The 18,796-nt window shown below is 38.4% G+C and overlaps 2 protein-coding genes across 2 annotated transcripts; both read right to left on the bottom strand.

Moving 5' to 3' along the window:
• Nucleotides 1-599: 599 nt before the first annotated feature.
• LOC134660411 (uncharacterized) lies at nucleotides 600-4,160 on the bottom strand. Its single transcript, XM_063516150.1, has 2 exons — nucleotides 4,022-4,160; nucleotides 600-3,813 (listed from the first exon to the last, which is right to left on the bottom strand). Exons 1-2 carry the CDS (start codon nucleotides 4,158-4,160, stop codon nucleotides 2,696-2,698), a joined length of 1,257 nt encoding a protein of 418 aa, XP_063372220.1. The 3' UTR covers nucleotides 600-2,695.
• Nucleotides 4,161-4,888: 728 nt separating this feature from the next.
• On the bottom strand, nucleotides 4,889-17,090 carry LOC134660362 (uncharacterized). Its single transcript, XM_063516093.1, has 6 exons — nucleotides 16,879-17,090; nucleotides 10,420-10,500; nucleotides 9,749-9,847; nucleotides 8,894-8,967; nucleotides 6,315-6,497; nucleotides 4,889-5,026 (listed from the first exon to the last, which is right to left on the bottom strand). Exons 1-6 carry the CDS (start codon nucleotides 16,919-16,921, stop codon nucleotides 4,889-4,891), a joined length of 618 nt encoding a protein of 205 aa, XP_063372163.1. The 5' UTR covers nucleotides 16,922-17,090.
• Between the last annotated feature and the right edge of the window lie 1,706 nt (nucleotides 17,091-18,796).

Here is an 18,796-nt window from a genome sequence, read left to right on the forward strand (position 1 = left end):
CCCAATCTGTTGGCTGTAGAAGTGGCCGAATGCCTAGTACTATGAGCAGTGAATATTTTTGTGTCTATACCGCTATTGTGAAGTGTGTCTTTAATCCAGTGACTCAATGTTTGTGATGATACTTTTGAGTGTGGTTTTTTATAACTAATAAATAAAGTGTTGTTTTCTGAACTGCGAAGTGAAGTAGTTTTATTTATATACGTTTGTAAACATCTAGCTGGACAAATTTCTGGTTTTTCATTAAAAAATGGAAGTCTTAACACCGGTTGAGAAGTATTTGGTCGAGACGTCTTTATTATCTCAGGTATTTTAATAATTATTTCAGAAGCATAACTCATATCAATATTTTGCATTTGAATCAACGAAAAAGTTTGTACACGGTGTGCGGTAGCTAAAGCCAACAGAGTGAGTGTCTTTTTAGAAAGTGTTTCTAGATTTAGACCTTCATTAGGCCACTTTTGAGCTAGAAAGTTTAACACAATGCTTGGATCCCATGTTACATTATATTTCGGTGCGGTAGGTCTCAATCTAAAAACACCCTTCATAAAACGCTTGATTTTTTCGTCATCAAGGGTTTTTCCTAGTAACAATGACAAAGCAGATCTATAATTATTAAGAGTGCCATACTTGGCACCTGAATCGAATATCTCAGTTAGAAAATTAATTACAACATCTACCGACGTATTTTCATAATCATATCCATTGTTTTTGCAAAAGATAAGCCATGACTGTATACAACCATTATATTGTTTGTAAGTGTTATCGCTTAATGATGACAACATTATTTCTACAGACCTAGGGGTCAATGACCTGTTTAATAGTGCTTTCCTGATAATTTGGCGGCAACTAGTGACAGAGTCTTGTGAAGACTGTGGGTTGTTCTGAAAGGAGATTGTAACAAATTAATATTCGGATCAAAATGTATGGATTCTGAAACGATCAATTGTTTAAACAATGGGTACCAAGGTTGTGTTGGCCAATTTGGAACAACTACAATGCCCTCTGCTCGGTCGTGTATAATTTTTTGAAGCATTTTTAAAATTAAAGCGAATGGAGGAAAAGCATAAAAATATAGTTTTCTCCAAGATATTGTAAAAGCGTCTATTTTCCAAGCATCGGGATCATTTTTCCATGTGACATATTTGTGACATTTGGCATTACATCTGCTGGCAAATAAATCTACTTCCGGTTCACCAAATAACTGTTTTATTTGATCATAAGCATAATTTCCTAATTCCCATTCAGTATCACTAAACTTTTTACGGGATAATTCATCAGCTTGAATGTTTTCCTTCGTGTTTATGTATGAAGCAAACACCACAATTTTACGATGTTCGCACCACTGCCATAATTCTCTTGCAATTAAGTTTAAATGTTCGAATTGTACACTTCCCATTCTATTTATACATGAAATGGCCGTGGTGTTGTCAATACGTAAGAGTATTTCGCAATCATACATATCATGAGCGAAAACCTTTAAGCCAAAAAATGCTGCTTTCAATTCTAGTTCATTTATGTGACATAATCTTTCAGATTGCTTCCAATACCCGTGAGCTTCATTACCATTGTTGTAAGCCCCCCATCCTGTAGTAGAAGCGTCAGAATAAATTTCAGTTTCAAATTGATTAAATCTAAAAGGGTTGAAATTACGATCTACGTGTCGTGCCCACCATAATAAATCAGATTGTAAGGTTTTTGGGATTGATATAACTGCATTGTAACTAGGGTTTTCAAGTAAACATAAATACTTGTGCCGTTCAAGTAACTTGGTGTACAACCAGGAAAATTGCAATGCAGGACAAGCTGACGTAAGAAGACCAATTAGTTTTGCAAACTCGCGTAATTTACACCTGTTAACGTTTAGGAATGAATTGACATTTTCTCTAATTTTATTTATTTTTGATGAGGGTAATTTTAATTGCATATTTTTCGAATCGAATATAAATCCTAGAAATTTGCAACTGGTGCTAGGGATCAAGCTACTTTTCTCATAGTTAATTAGAAAACCAAGCTTTGTTAATGTAGATATTGTTAAATTTACGTTCTGTTTGCATTCATCGTATGTTTTTCCTATACAGAGGGTATCATCTAAATAACAACAAGAGAGGTACTTCTCCCGTCTGAGGTATTCGTATACTGGTTTTAGAATTTTCGTAAACACAAACGGCGAGGACGATAACCCAAAGCATAAACAATTGAATTCGTATAAAACATCATCTAACATGAATCGAAGGTACTTTCTATGTGGTTTGTAAATGGGGATTAGATAATATGCATCTTTTAAATCAATCGTAGACATGTAACATTTATTCGTAATCAGTTTTGACGCTGTACGATAATCCTCCATTTTAAAATGGGATGTTTTTACAAATTCATTTAAACGTTTTAAATTTAAAATAAATCTCTTACTACCGTCAGGTTTAGGTATTAAAAATACGCTAGATAGGAACTCGTCAGGATGGTGTTCGCATATTGAAATTGCGTTTATATTTAATAGTTTTTTTAATAGCCATATTGTAATCAAATCTTTCTTGCTCTGATTTTGAATAAACTACCGGAGGATCTTGACAAATTGGAGGAGATAAAAATGGTATCTTATAACCCTGTATCCACGATAAAATAACACGATCATCAGTGATGTCAGACCAGGATTCAGTGAAGTACTGCAAGCGGCCGGCGTATTTTACCTCAGGGTCTATTGTCTCCGCTGGTATCTCCGAGGAGGCGTGCGCTCGCGCTCGCGCTGGCGCTCCCGGGCCCGGTAGCGGGTGTTGTACCTGCTGGAGGGCGCCGGCGCGGGCCGCGCCGCTGCTGCACGAGGCCGCCCCGCATCCGACTTGTTGTTGTAATTCGTCATCTTCCGATACGGGGTGTTGTAGTTTAAATTTCCTTTGTTTTGTTGATACCTGTTTTTCTTTATGAAATTTGCTTTATTAAATGGATTATATGACTTTTGTGTATTTTTTAATGTATCTCCTGATTTTTGTACAGTCTGCGCAGCTTTCAGTTTTTCGGACACGTTCTCGCCGAATAAAAATTTGTCCCTTTCTGTATTAATTAAAGTGTCCTTCAAATCAGTGTTTATAGCGGAAATCACAAAGTTTCTTCTCATTTTCGTTTCGGTAAAATGAGAATCGCATAGAATACGACATGCGTCGCTAATGGGTTTTAGTATGTCAGGCGATGAAGACTTTTGTTTTATTAGAATATCCGTAGCGTGCGAGAGTGCCGACAACGCTAACGCTATCTGTTTTTGTCTAAGCATTAAAGAGGTATCTCTTTTTATCAAGGCATCCGGTAACGCTGCTTTAGCTTCAGGGTTTAAAATGGGAGGAACTAACAAAGTGCAATTGTTAGGTATTAGGTATTCTTCAGCTAACTTGTCTTTAACTTCTTTTTGTAATCCTTTGTTTAATACCTCCTGCCATCTACAAGCTACGTCCTTGTGAATACCTTTTCCCAAGGGCGTATCCAACTTTGGAGCCTCGCCCAGTAAATTGAGGATATCCTCGTCCAATTCTATGTCCTCGATCGAGGCCGGTGCGGGCTCCGCGGTTGGCGCGGGCTGTGCGGGCTCGGCGGGTACATACTGATCTGGTGCAGACGACGGGCCTGGTTGAGGAGATGTCAGACGTACAGGATCTCGACTGGTTTGCGCTGCAGCTGTTTCCTCCTGGTGCGATGTCCCCGGCGCTGGTGAAGCAGACCTTTGACCCGACGAGGCTCGACGTGAAGCACGTGGTTCATTATCCGCCGAAACGGACCCGTCTTCGCCTGTTTCGAACAAAAAACGTGTAGGTATATAGCTAAAATCTTAGCTTGTGTTTTGTAACAGAGATAACCCAGGATAGTTTCTCGCATTACATTGAAGCTTTTTACAAAAGCCATATATATGGTTTTTTGAATTACGACAGAGACTACCCAGGATAGTAGCTCGCATCGTTTTATAGCGTGACAGTAACAGCCCAAATTTAGCAGTACGCATCACTTTTATAACACCACGTGTTCTTTATAGACTTACCGCTGCTATCATTATCCGAAGACGAGTCGGCCACTCTTATGCGGCGGCGTGACTTTTGCCAAAGTCTGCGCTCCAACTTTCTTATTTTATTCCGAATAATATATTCGTCGTCGTCGTTGTTTCTGCGTTTCCTCTTCATACTGCTGACTGATGAGTAGGTAACGTGTTGCGTGACGTGCGAAGGCTTGAGCACGGAACCGTTGAATGATTGAAAATGGCGGTTAACGGACCTACCGGGACGCCGTAGAGGGGATGGAAGTGGGAACAAGTTTTTAGTGTTGCCAGTGTATTGAAAAAAAAAAAAAAAAAGATCTTTAAAAAATCGTGCAAGGCTAATGCGTGGGGGCGTAACTACAATATGTAAACCATAAATCGCAAAGAATGAAGTTGCGAAATATAATAGTATTTCAAAGGACTGTCTCATTTCAAACATAGACAGAGACACAGACAAGACATCCTCTAAACTGAGCATAATAACGCTACCCCCTCTGCCACTTATACGGTAGTTTTACTCCATCTTCGAGTCAATCCCGTGCCGTGATTGGTCCGTGTCTTTGAACGGACCAATCACGGCACGGGACTCGCTCACCTCGTCCCCCGCACCCCAGTATTTTTGGCAGCATCGGTTTCATGAAATAATTGCTCTAAACTCCGTCTAGAGGATTCCTAGTCTATGGACAGAGAGAATCATACTATCTTTGTCTTACACTAGTACTAGCACCCAAAAAAAAGGATGAGTATAGTTTTCCTGGTTCTTACTGACTGACAAATTGGTTTGACCAACTAAATTTTTTTTTTTAATAAATGATTGGCCCTAATTATTAAATCACTATTAACCTTGGGAGAACTCCCTTTCTTTACAAAACACTAATCTAAGTCTACATTAGACAAGTCTTCTGTGATCTTCTTGATTTCCGCGTCGCTTCTCTTCTCTTTCGCCTTCTGCGTCATCTTCTTGGCTTCTTCTTTCTTCTGCCCGTATAGTCTTTGCAGTTCGTCCATTACCTGGAAGTTAAAACTAGTAAAATTAAATAAGTTTTTGGCAAAAATTTAATTTTTGGTACAAGCTTTTATCGCTGACTGTACTTTTCTTACGACAGACAACTAATACTCATCGAGGCAATTCTAAAAACCCCTAACACAATTAGGTTGCGATGTTTCATCACAGAGTTCCTATGGCCACCTCCTGTCTCCATCATCAGATCAGCTCGATGGTACCATAATATTGCATTGTCACCCGACTTACATGTGTATGCAAAACTTCAGCTCAATCGGAAACCGGGAAGTGGATCAAATTTAACTTGCTAGATTTGATTACAGACAGGCAGACAACGGGACAGGTGAAACTAAATAAAAGCTTGTAAAATAGAATACGACAACGCTTTTCGCTATAGCCTCGTAAGGCCCAATGAGCATTATAATGTACACTCTGTTTTAATCTAATTCGAACCTTTCAAAAACTACATAAGGTAGCATTTATTCTGTGTCATTGTTTTCTAAAACAAACGAAAGTCAACCTAATCTACTATACAACAAGGTTCTAATTACCCTTCGGCCACGTGTAGAGGCGCCCTGATCGGACGCTCCGAGCCTTCGGTACTAAGAAGGATTTGCGTTAGGGACGCTTGGCTTTCAACCTCAAGCTTTGCAAGAGTTTCAAAGCATCATCGACCCGCCGGTTCTCTTAACTTAGAGAGGGTTTTGACCGCATGGTCTTCGGCCTTCGGACTTGTATTCCCGGTTCTCTTATTAAGACACTTAGGGTTTTTTGACCTTCGGTCTATGAGAAGTCTTGTCTTACCTCAGCAGGTATGTGGTCTGGCCTGGGCTGGTGTATCTCGTACTCCCCCTTGCTGTTCTTGACCAGCTCCACCACGGAATCCTCCAGGCTCGGCAGCTCGGTGGATGCCTGCAGTGGTCGCCCGGGACGCCATATAGCTGACTCTAAATTGGCCAAGAACTTCAGAGCCGAAGTGATCAGAACCGAAAGAAACACCAATACTGTAGTTCTGTGTTGGAACACTAACCTGCCGCAGCTCATCCTTTGGCCACGTGTAGAGGCGCCTTATCGGACACTCCGGGCCTTCGGTACTAAGGAGGATTTGCGTTAGAGACGCTTGGCTTTCAACCTCAAGCTTTGCAAGAGTTTCAAAGCATCATCGACCCGCCGGTTCTCTTAACTTAGAGAGGGTTTTGACCGCATGGTCTTCGGCCTTCGGACTTGTATTCCCGGTTCTCTTATTAAGACACTTAGGGTTTTTTGACCTTCGGTCTATGAGAAGTCTTGTCTTACCTCAGCAGGTATGTGGTCTGGCCTGGGCTGGTGTATCTCGTACTCCCCCTTGCTGTTCTTGACCAGCTCCACGACGGAATCCTCCAGGCTCGGCAGCTCGGTGGATGCCTGTAGTGGTCGGCCTGGGCGCCGCATGGCTGACGCCCAGTTTTGGAGGTAATTGCCAGCTTCGGTTTGGAGGAGCTGAAATCATTTATAATTGAACAGTAAAGTATATTTCAGAATACATTAGTTACGTATATACAATCCCAAGTCCCACATAACCGTCCGGGTTTCTCCCCGGCCCGGCGGTATGCATAAAAGCATTCCCCATGTAATTTAAAAAAAGTTTAGAGCTGCGACCTCCTACAAAAACGAATGGCTGTCAGAAAAATACGTTAGGTTAGGTTAGAGCTGCGACCTCCTACAAAAACGAACGGCTACCAGAAAAGTAAGATCAACTACCATAAACATCACCTTTAATTAAACTTGATAGCTTTATGCCACCAAAATAGTATGCAATACATTTATCGGCGAAATCAATATTCGATTAAAATACTATTATGATCATCAACAGTATGCCAAAATATGGTTCTGGATTATAAAACTCTGCGAAGTGATTGTATGGTAAATGATACTATGCGAAAGGTAATTCTGCCGAACCACATTTCTGCCAAGTAACATTATGCAATACAAATTTATGTCAAAAAACATTCTGCAACACATTAGTAACTCTATTGGATGCTATAATACTTTGACGACTGGTCTGGCTTAGTGGGTAGACCCTGCCTGTGAAGCTGCGGTCCTGGGTTCGAATCCCAGTAAGGGCATTTATTTGTGTGACGAGTAGGTACAGATATTTGTTCCTGAGTCTTGGGTGTTTATATGTATTTATGTATTTGTATTATTATATATATCGTTGTCTGAGTACCCACAACACAAGCCTTCTTGAGCTTACCGTGGGACCTAGTCAATCTGTGTAAGAATGACCTATAATATTTATTTATTTAATATTGCGACACCTAAGCCGAGCTACGGGAGGTTAGTGCTAAAACACAGGAATATAGTAGGTAGGTACAATCGCCATCAATAATATGGGAGCGACCAAGGTGCTGAAAAGTAGGGTTTGTTACGTTATTTTAGAACACCTTTGCAGCTTTGAATAATTTTACGGTTTAGACTCACTTGTTTTAAGTCACTCGCGCGACATGTTTCGGAGAGCCTAGGTCTCCTTTCTCAAGCACTAACAGTTGACTAACAGTCGGTGCAGTGTCGTGAACGCTGCTCGCACTGTTAGTGCTTGAGAAAGGAGACCTAGGCTCTCCGAAACATGTCGCGCGAGTGACTTAAAACAAGTGAGTCTAAACCGTAAAATTATTCAATGTTAGCATGTCTCACAACAGTTTAAATTCGACCTTTGCAGCTCTGATATACTTATTTGACGACGTGTCCAACTGCCGGGAAAAGGTGTCCTATTCCTCCACCACTCATCACGGTTTGGTGCATGATCCCGCCAGTCGCTGCATAAAGGATGACCCAGGTTAGACCGGGCCGTGTCAGGGCCGGAGCTTCCGGCGCTTACTTTTCATCTGGCTGATCACGTGAAGCTTTCCGTAGAAAACGAAGCTCCGGCCCGGGCACAGCCCAGTCTAACCAATATGGCCCACGGGTCCGGATGCATCGGCAGACGTGTCCCGCCCGTCTTTAAAATGATTCTATAATTCCATCTCGGAATTGTAGTTGGTTAAAAACAAGGTTTAAACAGAGATAAAAGATATGAAAACTAATCATGGCTTTCCAGTACAGAAGAGTCCTTATGCTTGAAGTGCAATAATAAAATCCAACAGAAATTCTTGTTCAGAACGCATCCTATGTGACGTCACGGACGGCCGATTGCGTCCGAAATTCGAAGATCGGCAACGATCGGATCCGTATATAACGTCCGCCGCCAGCAGTCAACGGCAATCTTCCAAAATCTATTGAACGACATACTGTACTTGTAGTTGTACTAAATTAATTTAATTTTACAAATAAATCTCTGTACATAAGTTAAAATAATAAGTAACCTTATAGTAATAAGTAGTATCTGTTAGTTTAATATTATGTTATTACCTGTGAGTTTCTTTAATTGGCTTCCTGTATCTACCAAAATTTCTACGTTAATGTCATAGCTGTTGGATCTCCAAATAAAAAAAAAATAAAAAAAGTCTTCACTTAGGCATCCCTTCATCACTAGAAAGGAGCTATGCTTTTTATGACATTCGAGAATTCTGTGACATTTAAATTGAATTTACTTTAGTTTAATTTTTAAATTTATGGCTATTTCTTATTCTAGTTAACCTGACATTGTATAATTTGTTTCAAAGTAAACTTTGCTCATTCTGTTATCAATAATGGAAAATGTAATTAAGAATAAGTGTTAATTTAATCTTATCTCTAAGTACCTACAATGTTTTGACGTGTAATGTATCCGTGCATATACGAAATAAAGAAATATGAAATATGAAATATGAGCCTAGGCCTCAACAATTCTGATAGAAAAGTCGTTATTGCCATGAAGGATAAGGACCCTTCTCTATGGAAGGCCACAATCGTATTACCTTTTCCCTGGTTTTGGTGAGTTTGGGAGGCGTTGGCGCTTGCCGCTTCGCGTTGCTGCTGCCTGCCGATCCAGCTAAAAAAGATGTAAATAACATTTTAGAAAGTAGTTGGGCAAAAACGGCACTCACAAGATATATCGGAACAAATTGGTATTAAAATCATTTTATACGTATTTTAGCTCCCCAATTAGAGGTGTCATATGTCAGCACTCTCAGTTCTTTGCCATTGCCAGGGTTGTGGTTCACGAAAGATTTTGGATTGAGGGATTTAATGAAAATAATTCCCTTAATAAAAAGATAACTTTTTTTAGAAAAAACTAATTAATCGGCTCGACTGATCACTGATCATGTTCAAAACAATAATCGCGGAAAATATTTATCATCGTCGCGTTATCACAATTTTGCCACGGCTCATGGGAGCCTGGGGTCCTTTTGACAACTAATCCCAAGAATTGGCGTATGTATTGAAATATAGCTTATAGTTAAATTCTAGGTCCATGGGGTCCCAGCGCGCATAAGTTGTTCGCAGAAATCGCGAAGCGTCTGGTTGACGTAACTGGTGACCGAAGAGCTGGCGGCTACCTCGCACAACGTATCAGCATTGCGATACAGCGAGGAAATGTCGCCAGCATCCTTGGTACAATGCCTCAAGGGCCTATTTTAGATTTAAGCTAGTTTTTAATTTCTTTTAGTAATACACTGTATATATCTTGTTTGTAAATAAATGATTATAGCTTATAGTTTACGGGTAGGTAAAATAACTGTGACATACGGACAAACAGACCTGGCGAAGCTATAAGGGTTCCGTTTTTTGAATTTTGGCTACGGAATCCTAAAAAGTGTACCTTTACTTACTTAGCGGTGCTGTGTTGGTCTGTGGGCCTAGCTCGAACATCACCTGGAAGTCGGCATGGTTGCCGAATGCGAAGCCGAACCCGACTCGCGAGTCCGTTCCTGGAACACGACATAACCCATGAAACAAGATGGAAAACCAATATGACAGCACAAACACGGGTCGATAAATTTTGAAGACAATAAATTCCTGCTAAATTAAAGTAGGATTTGAGAATTTACAAGAACTATATGGTATTGATTTGGTCAGTTTTTATTGTTTTTATTTTACCGTTCTGTCGTTATGTATCCATGGCAAATTACAGCTTTCTAGCACTAACGACCACGGAGTAACGCCTCGGACCATAGACTAGGAATTCTCTAGACGGAGTTAAGAGCAATTATTATTTCATGAAACCGATGCTGCCAAAAATACTGGGGTGCGGGGGACGAGGTGAGCGAGTCCCGTGCCGTGATTGGTCAGTTCAAAGACACGGACGTCACACAAATACACTTTGACTCGAAGATGGAGTAAATAAAACTATCGTATATTTGTGGCAGAGGGGGTAGCGCTACTATATGCTCAGTCTGAAGGATATCTTGTCTGTGCCTCGGACAGACAGACAGACAGACGGGCATGGCGAAACTATAACTACGAAACCCTAAAATGGTTGATAGCGATTATTGAAGGAAACCTTTCTTGATTGGTGGGATGTTGGAGTACGCCACAGACAGCAGCGAGGGCAGTTCCTCCGGGATGATCACGGAGCCGTAACCTGGAATTATACAAACGTATAGTTTAGCTTTAATTCATAAATATAGGAAAAAAATATACACAGCGAATTGCTGCTAATGCTGCTATCTTGCAGTTTTATTAACCACAAATGCTTTAAGCTGAATAATGTCTGACAAACTGTGTAAGAAATAAGTCCCTGCCTAGAGCGAGACTCGAACCCGCGACTACGGGATCCAGCCCGACCGAATTCCGTTATTTTAATAAGAATAAGAAATATATAATCTTAGCACAAAAAATAACATAATACATAAAATAAATTTACTTATTTCAAAATATTAAGGTATCGTTGGCAGACGTTTCCAAATTAATTCGGTATTCGAATGTTTAGGTATATTTTTTTATATTAGCTAATTATAATATCATTGCACATTGCACCCTAACTTTAATAGGGTCATTGCGCTAGTTTTCGTCCAGCTCTAGTTTTCGTCCACTTGACTAAATTTGAATATAAACCTACATTGCTGTACAGAACTTATTGCAATCCTTGTGTTTAACAATATATGTATCTATCTACATAAAAATGATATTTTGCAATTAGCAAATTAAAAATGAAACAAATTATTTGCTAATCCGTCAAGTGGACGGACACTAGCGCAATGACACTAATATACTGTATAGGTTAATGTGCAACACCCTTCCAGCGTATTATTTAATTATTCTGTTAAGCATTATAATATTGTAAGACCTGTTTACCAACATGAAAGTAATAAAGTGTTATAGGTAAGTACGTTCTATGTTCCACCGTCTTGTTCAAAACTAAACAAAATACCAGTTTCGCACATAGTAAACGCAATTTGCACATCTTAGCGACTACCTGTACATGTAGGTACATTACACAACATGACCCGACGCTGTTGGCCAACTAGTTGGGGGCGAGGCGGCACGAAAACTACATTCCAAGTGGTTTTCCTTAAATAAAAACATTGCCAACATTTTTTACATGCTTTTATTGATGACTATACCTACTTTCTGTCCTTTGCATATCTATCAATTTCTCTTCATGCCATTTGTAATAGCGGAATGAGCCGATTGAGCCCGAATTCGATTTGTATGTATTTTATGGCCCGGAGTTCCGTTTGGCATATTTTGACTGTATATTAAATAGATCAAAACGGATCACGTATTTTAAATAAAAAAAAAATTTCGCTCCATAACGAGAAGCTTCAACAGGAGCACGCGTTGGCAGACCCACGCAGACTGAACGCACATTAGTTTGCGTCGGTCCGCGGCTTGGTCACTTTTTCTTTTGTATATGACATATATTTCAGTTCGTTAACAATAATTTTTTGGCCTTTCTCTTGAGATTCGTGCTATCGAAATTTTGACGAAATATTCATTTGCACCGATTAGTCATTAAACTTTATCTTTACGAACATACTTATTTATGTAATACTAGCTGTTGCCCGCGACTTCGTACGCGTGGATTTGTATATTGGTGGTTATATATTCTACATTAGCTTAGAACATTGTGCAGCAAGTGATTGCGGTAGGACGGTTAATCATTTGTTAATTATTAATATTATACAACGCATGAGACTTTGTCTTTCACAACCTACGAAGTTTCAAGCCCCTAACTGAATAAAATTGTCCTCGATATAATCCCTCTAAACCCCCTTAGAAGATTTTCATGTCCTCTATTTAATAAAACCTACTACCTAACTACCTATTTACGAAGTTTGAAGTTCCTAGCTTTAAATAAAATTTGAACCCTATACAAACTTTCAACCCCTTTTTAATCATTTTAGGGGATGATTTTTTAAAAGCTGAAATTATTTTTCTTGTATTCTAATAATATGCCTTCATACAACGATTCAAGTCCCGCACTCAAAAAAATGTTTGGCCTCCAAACAAATTTTCAACCCCTTTTTCACCACCTCGGGGGATGAATTATCAAAATCTCTGAAATTAGTTTTCTTCTCTTTTGATAAAATACATTTTTACGAAGTTTCAAGTTTGTAGCTTTAAATAAAATTTGAACCCTATACAAACTTTCAACCCCCTGTTTTAACCCTGTTAGAGGATGAATTTTACAAAACGCTAAAATAACTTTTCCTGTCTTCTAATAATATCCTCAAATAGAAAGATTCAAGTGACGCGTTCGAAAAAATGTTTGATATCCATACAAACTTCCAACCCCTTTTTCACCACCTTAGGGGATGAATTTTCAAAAACGCTGAAATTGGTTTTCTTGTATCTTAATTTAATACCTTTTTGCAAAGTTTCAAGTTCCTAGCTTAAAATAAAATTTGCACCCTAAGACGCACTTTCATCCTCTTTTATCCCCCTTAGGGGTTGAATTTCCAAAAACGTAGCAATTACTTTTTTTTGTAATCGGCTATTATGCCTTTCTAAGAAGTTTCAAAGCATTTGTAATGGATTAAAACTTTCAACCCCTTTTTAACCCTGTTGGGGGATGAATTTTACAAAACGCTGAAATTATTTTTCCTGTATTTTAATAATATCCCGAAATACAAAGATTAAGTCCCGCGTTCGAAAAAATGTTTGACATCCATACAAACTTTCAACCCCCTTTTTACCACCTTAGGGGATGATAATTCAAAAACGCTGAAATTAGTTTTCTTGTATTTTAATAACATATATTTTTACGAAGTTTCCAGTTCCTAACTTAAAATAAAATTTGAACTCCATACAAACTTTCAACCCCCTTTTAACCCTGTTAGGGGATGAATTTTACAAAACGCTGAAATAACTTTTCCTGTCTTCTAATAATATCCCAAAATACAAAGATTCAAGTCCCGCACTCTCAAAAATATTTGATCTCCGTACAAACTTTCAACCCCGTTTTTACCACCTCGGCGGATGAAGTTTTAAAAACGCTGAAATTAGTTTTCTTGTTTTTTTAATTAATTACCTTTTTACGAAGTTTTAAGGTCCTAGCTTAAAATAAAATTTGCACCCCACGACAAAGTTTCATCCCCTTTTTTACCCCCTTAGGGGTTGAATTACCTGAAACGTCGCAAGTCCTGTTTTTTGTCATCGGCTATTATGTCTTTCTAAGAAGTTTCAAAGCATTTGTAATGGATTCAAACTATCAACCCCTTTTTAACCCTGTTAGGGGATGAATTTTCAAAAACGCTGAAATTACTTTTCCCGTCTTATAATAATATCCCCATATACAAAGTTTCAAGTCCAACACTCTCAAAAATATTTGATCTCCATACAAACTTTCAACCCCTTTTTCACCACCTTGGGGGATGAATTTTCGAAAACGCAGAAATTAGTTTTCTTGTTTTTTAATTTAGTACCTTTTTACGAAGTTTCAAGGTCCTAGCTTAAAATAAAATTTGCACCCCAGGACAAAGTTTCATCCCCTTTTTTACCCCCTTAGGGGTTGAATTACCTGAAACGTCGCAAGTCCTGTTTTTTGTCATCGGCTATTATGTCTTTCTAAGAAGTTTCAAAGCATTTGTAATGGATTCAAACTATCAACCCCTTTTTAACCCTGTTAGGGGATGAATTTTCAAAAACGCTGAAATTACTTTTCCCGTCTTATAATAATATCCCCATATACAAAGTTTCAAGTCCAACACTCACAAAAATATTTGATCTCCATACAAACTTTCAACCCCTTTTTCACCACCTTGGGGGATGAATTTTCAAAAACGCTGAAATTACTTTTCCCGTCTTATAATAATATCCCCATATACAAAGTTTCAAGTCCAACACTCTCAAAAATATTTGATCTCCATACAAACTTTCAACCCCTTTTTCACCACCTTGGGGGATGAATTTTCGAAAACGCAGAAATTAGTTTTCTTGTTTTTTAATTTAGTACCTTTTTACGAAGTTTCAAGGTCCTAGCTTAAAATAAAATTTGCACCCCAGGATAAAGTTTCATCCCCTTTTTTACCCCCTTAGGGGTTGAATTACCTAAAACGTCGCAATTCCTTTTTTTTGTCATCGGCTATTATGTCTTTCTAAGAAGTTTCAAAGCATTTGTAATGGGTTCAAACTTTCAACCCCTTTTTAACCCTGTTAAGGGATGAATTTTCAAAAACGCTGAAATTACTTTTCCCGTCTTATAATAATATCTCCATATACAAAGTTTCAAGTCCAACACTCCCAAAAATATTTGATATCCATACAAACTTTCAACCCCTTTTTCACCACCTTGGGGGATGAATTTTCGAAAACGTAGAAATTAGTTTTCTTGTTTTTTAATATAGTACATTTTTACAAAGTTTCAAATTCCTAGCTTAAAATAAAACTTGCACCCCATACAACCTTTCATCCCCTTTTTAACCCCCTTAGGGGTTGAATTTTTCAAAATCGCTTCTTATCTCTTGTACACTTTATAAATTCAACCTAGTGTGCAAATTTCAACTTTCTAGCTTTTGTAGTTTCGGCTCTGCGTTGATGAATCAGTCAGTCAGTCGGTCAGTCAGGACACTTGCATTTATATATATAGATATACATATGTATGTTTATCTAATCTAATACCTTTAAATGAGCAATTCTTGTTTATTTATTTATTTATTTATATATATATATATATATATTTCGGGGATCTCGGGAACGGCTCTAACGATTTCGATGAAATTGGCTATATGGGGGTTTTTGGGGGCGAAAAATCGATCTAGCTAGGTTTTATCTCTGGAAAAACGCGCATTTTCGAGTTTTTATATGTTTTCCGAGCAAAGCTCGGTCTCCCAGATATTATTATATAATACTTGCATTTGTAGGTATTTACAAATGTATTTGTCAATTGCCTTTACTGGATTGTTCGTTTCTCCTTGCACCATCTTTTAGTGTTTCTCGTTGGCCCTATGGTTGACTGGTAGAGAATGCCTTTTGCAATTAAGTCCGCCATTTGTACATAATTGTATATCTTTGTGCAATAAAGTTTAAATAAACAAACACATATGTATGCAAGGCGCTTTATACCTACTCGTATAGTCGTCCATTACGTAATGTATAGTGATAATGAGTAGTTCAGGTCATGGGCATCACACACATACTAGGCACATAAGTGCACCCGCCATCAGATATATCGGCGCGGCCAAGGTGCTCACAAATATCTGAGCGCGCCTCATTGTCAGGGCGTTAGAGTGCCTGTTCAGATATTGTGAACACCTTGGCCGCTCCGATATATCTGATGGCGACTGTACCTACTTGATTGCACCTAGAGGTGGTCAAACTTTAGAAATCTATTATTAATTTGTTATTCTAATGTTATTAATAACTAATAACAATATCGGCAGCTTTCATTGATTAGTTCGGAAAGAGAAGACACATTCCACGACTCTTCTCTTTCTGCACAGACTACCTAAGTTTTTTTTATGATACAGGGGGCAAACGAGCAGACAAACCGCTAGATGGTAAGCAATGTAACGTCACCCCAGACACCCCAACACCAGAGGGGTTGTAAGTGCGTTGCCGGCGTTTAATATGGGAGTACGCTCTATGCTTGAAGGTTTGAAGGTCGTATAGGTCCGGAAATACCGCGGGCGACAGTTCATTCTACAATTTAGCTTTGAAGGCAGGAAGTTTCTGGAGAAACGCACAGTTGAGGACTGCCAACTAGCTAAATGATGAAGATGACTTACAGCAAAACAGCGATCTTCAGTAGGAAATTGAAGTAAATATTTAACATAATTATATCCTATTTACTATACTTATATTTATCCTCGGTCTCTCGGCCCATCCCACCAGATATAACGCTATTTAAAGATATGTGACGTTCCACGGCAAAAGGTACCTTATGGCACTTGGCGCTTACGTCGCATAGCGCCGCAATAATAATAGCGCGCGGCGGCGGAGCGGCGTTAATAATAGCGTAAGCGCCAACGGCCATAAGGTACCTTTATCCGTGGGACGTCACATATATCCTTTTTTGGAAGACGGTGAAAACAATACATATTTAAAACGTTACCGATTTGTTTTTTTTTTAATTGAATAGCGATTCATCATTCGATGATTTTTGGTAATAGTTGTGAACGATTTGTAACCGATTTGTAACAAAATTGTAGCGAAATTTTTACTGTGTTATTTAGATTAATTCAATTTAGGTAATTATTACGAGTAAATACTTATTTTAGATTCGTTGCAATACTTCCAATACGATTACTGGTTTTTCAAGTTTGCCTACGAGTCTGACATTATATGTACAATAGGGGAACTACATGGTTAATATATAATTATATCTTCAAATGAAGTGACTCATATAATTTCGATCGAACTTCACTTCAAGAAGTTCGTTTGAATAGTTTAATTTGAAATGTGGTTTTTCCAAAACACTAGTTGATTAAGTACCTACGCCTTCTAAATCGATTATGAGAACAAGCGATTTACCCGAACCCGTAATCAAACCAATTACGATTATTACGCGAGTACTCACCCAATGAAAGTAGACACAGAAAAAACAACGATTTCACAACCATTTTTACTTTTAAAGGAAAAAAACATAAAAATCACACAACCAAACTCATTTCTCACAAGACGTAAGTCATTAAAAAATTGAATTAAAAATCTGAACTGTCAATGCCAAGTTTTGCCGCCAAACTGAGCTCAGGAACATATGATATCCGGACTAAAACTTTCACTGCTATTAAAAGATCATAAATTAATATTTGATCCAATCAATAATGAACCTAATCACATATCATTAAAGTATACATTCCATCCATCTGAATCACTGCAGTGATTCATTTTCGACCGGCCGCGAACTCGTTCCTCGAGTTCGAATTTTAAAATCGTTTAGAAGTATCTATCAAACAAAACTCATTGCAATTTGATATCTATGGACTTTCAATAAAGTTGGAATCGCATTGCGTTTGATCTTAATTTGCTAATTGCATATGTGTGCGTTTCCATTCTCCGCGACCTAGCGTAACTTTCGAAAAGAATAAAATGACGTAATTTTGCTAATTCAAAACGAACTTCATTTTATAGTCGATAAGACACAACTTTCCTTTTTCAGAACGTGGCGTTTATGACGTTTTGCTATATAATTTGACCACCACTTTCATATTTCGAAACCGATAGTGGTTTGCACTGTGCATTTTCCAGTTATATCATGTGTGTGCCTATTGCGTCAAAAGTATGTTTACGATTTTGCACCTTGCTGCTTTGAAATAAGACGCAATTTGTGGACATATTTCTGACGCTTACTGTACAATATGAGTTTTCGTTTAGTGTTAAAATGACACAGTGTCTGTTGTGTCAAAGTGGGTAGTCATTTTAAGGTTTTCCATAGTTTGGACAAAATTACGGAGGTCATCGCAGGTCCCTGGTTACGTAAACAGCAGTGAATGCATGGGTTTAAACAATACCTACATAATATATCTATCTAATCTAATACCTTTAAACGAGCAATTCTTGTATGTATATTTATTTATTTATATGTATTTGACGACCGGTCTGGCCTAGTGGGTAGTGACCTTGCTTGTGAAGCCGCGGTCCTGGGTTCGAATCCCAGTAAGGGCATTTATTTATGTGATGAGCACAGATATTTGTTCCTGAGTCATGGTTGTTTTCTATGTATTTAAGTATTTGTATATTATATCTATCGTTTTCTGAGTACCCACAACACAAGCCTTCTTGAGCTTATTGTGGGGCTTAGTCAATTGGTGTAAAAATGTCCTAATATTTATTTATTTCATTTTTTTATTTATATGTATATATATTTCGGAGATCTCGGGAACGGCTCTAACGATTTAGATGAAATTTGCTATATAGGGGTTTTCGGGGGTGAAAAATCGATCTAGCTAGGTTTTATCTCTGGGAAAACGCGAATTTTATAGTTTTTATATGTATTCCGAGCAAAGCTCGGTCTCCCAGATATTAGGATATAATGTCGTAATTCCGATAATTGTGTAGAATATCGGCTAATTCCGAAAAGCACCAATAACTTCTTCATATGCTTTTACTCGATGCTGACGCCAATTGCCACTTTAGATGGTTCTAAAACTTGCATGCGATTTTCGTTACATTGCGATATTTGGTCGATGTACTGAATTAATTGTACCTACTCTGTAGTTAGTTATGTTTCGAGCATTGCATGCAAGTTGTGAACTGTCTAAATGAGACTTAAGACTTAAGGGGCCCACTGATTAACAGTCCGCCGAACGGTAGTCGGTATCGGCCTGTCAGTTAGAACAAAAATTTAACAGTTCCGAACAACTGACAGGCCGATACCGTCCGGCGGACTGTTAATTAGTGGGCCCCTTTAGATTGTAGATAAGGTAATAGAGGAGGCATTTTGGCCCAAGCAAACGGACTCCTTCGCTCGCGCTCGGTCAAATATTATTAGGAAA

The sequence above is a fragment of the Cydia amplana genome, chromosome 27 (genome assembly GCF_948474715.1).
Source record: "Cydia amplana chromosome 27, ilCydAmpl1.1, whole genome shotgun sequence".
Classification (NCBI taxonomy): Eukaryota; Metazoa; Arthropoda; class Insecta; order Lepidoptera; family Tortricidae; genus Cydia; species Cydia amplana.